This window comes from Oryzias melastigma, linkage group LG13 (genome assembly GCF_002922805.2).
Source record: "Oryzias melastigma strain HK-1 linkage group LG13, ASM292280v2, whole genome shotgun sequence".
NCBI classification, from domain to species: Eukaryota; Metazoa; Chordata; class Actinopteri; order Beloniformes; family Adrianichthyidae; genus Oryzias; species Oryzias melastigma.
In genome coordinates this window covers 142,815-144,612 of record NC_050524.1, presented here as the reverse complement: position 1 = coordinate 144,612, position 1,798 = coordinate 142,815, and the positions used below count along the sequence as shown (strand labels likewise).

The 1,798-nt window shown below is 44.1% G+C and overlaps 1 protein-coding gene across 1 annotated transcript in view; it reads right to left on the bottom strand.

The window, feature by feature from the left end:
- Positions 1-1,055: 1,055 nt before the first annotated feature.
- The window catches only part of atg16l1 (ATG16 autophagy related 16-like 1 (S. cerevisiae)), a gene marked incomplete in the record, with an annotated part of 17,830 nt that continues 17,087 nt past the window's right edge, over positions 1,056-1,798 (bottom strand). Inside the window, 1 exon segment of the mRNA XM_024276896.2 lies at positions 1,056-1,489. Coding sequence (XP_024132664.1) covers positions 1,396-1,489 — 94 coding nt within the window.

Here is a 1,798-nt window from a genome sequence, read left to right as displayed (position 1 = left end):
ACTGAAGTTCTGCTCACAGACATAACTTCTGAAACAATGAATTAGCTTTAACTCCAGAGCTTTAGCTCCAGTGTTTACATTCTTCTGGTTATGAGAACTCTTCAACATTTGACACAATTAATGAACCTCCATCTTATTCTGAAGAAACAGCCTCGCGCTGCTGGAAGGATATAATCAACGTGAATCAGCTGATTCTGCTGTGAAAAAAAGACTTCATAGGAGCTCTGCAGCAATATGTGATGTTTAGAACGTAAAATATTGGAGAACTTTGAGGATAGAAAACTGTGGAGAACATTTTCAGATTCTGTTAAATGATCCAAAACAGCAGAGATTTTATCCTTTTATGCTGTTTTACTGCTGAACCAGAAGATTGATTAAAAAAAAGTTTAAAATGACAAAATTTCTTTCTATCTGAATCTTTGTGTTTTTTTCAGTTTTGTTGATTCTGATCTCCTGTTCTAAATAAAGTATAAATGATGATTAAATACAAATAATTTCAATTTTCATCTATCCAGTAAATAAACATACACATGGCAATAAACATATTAAAAAGTAAGAATCGTGGATCGATTCGTGAACGATCCACAGCCCTAATAAACACACAGACGGCCAGGAGAGCAGCTCCATGACATCACCATGACAACCATTCCATAAAATGAATAAACCTTCAGATCTTCAGGATCCAGCTTTCAGGGACAAACCTAGATCTTGTTCTCTGGTGGCGACCTCCGACACTGGCGTGGTGTCGAGGTCATCAGTGATGTGATGAACTGGACCCAACCGTCAGCAAAACCTCTGCAGGTTTCTGATGGTGTTGGAGCCTGGTGGGAGTTGTTGAAACGGTTGGATCAGAACCATCTGGACCAATCCAGACCTCTTCACATTTGCATCATCCTCTCCTTTCTCTGCGGCTCAGAATTAAAACTCCTAAAAATTAAATTTAGTAACAAAAAGTTGATCCAGAATTCATCCACTTTCCCCGAGCAATCAGAACAGAACCGGCCCGTCCTGCTTCCCTGCTGGACCTTCAGCCCTTCAACATAAAACCCTGGACCTGGTTCTGCAGAGGCTTTTATTGTGAAGTTCTTCCTGTTTGCAGACACAGATGTTTGTTTACAGCTGTGTTTAGAGTCCGACTCTGATCCGAGTCAGCAAACCCGCTCCTCTCCTCCGTCTTTGGCAGTCTTTAAGGTCTCCGTGGAAACGTCTGCTGCACTGGCGTTTGCCGCCGTCGTGAGGAGCGCCATCGGTAAAACCTCATTCTCATCAGGCTCCGCCCTTTTTATGTCACCGTTAAAACGACACTGAACAACATTAAAAGTTCCTGAAGCCAAATGTGGAGAGTCCTCTGCAGCTTCATCCTGGAAGTCTTCGCTGGCTACGGCCAGCAGCCAATCACACGTCAGACCACAGGATGGCGCGGCTGCCCTTCTCCACGCTGACCACGTATGTCCCCGACGGCGACCACGACACCGAGTTGATGGCGGAGCTGCAGACGAGAATCCCAACATTAGAGATGGAACTTCAGCCGTGTGGAGCAGATTCAAAATGTTGCTTCACTTCCTGTCTCAGATCAAGCAGAAGCTGAAGTTCCTGATCAGGGATGGACTGGTAAGAACCAGATCCACAGGACGCCATCGGGATCTGACATACTGAGGTAGTATCTCAGCATCTCTAGATCCATATCTCCACCTGTATCTCTACATCAGGTGAATGGTGTGGCCCCATCCTATATTAGAGATCTCATAGTTCCTTACCAACCAATCAGAACACTTCGTTCACAAAATGCTGGACTGCT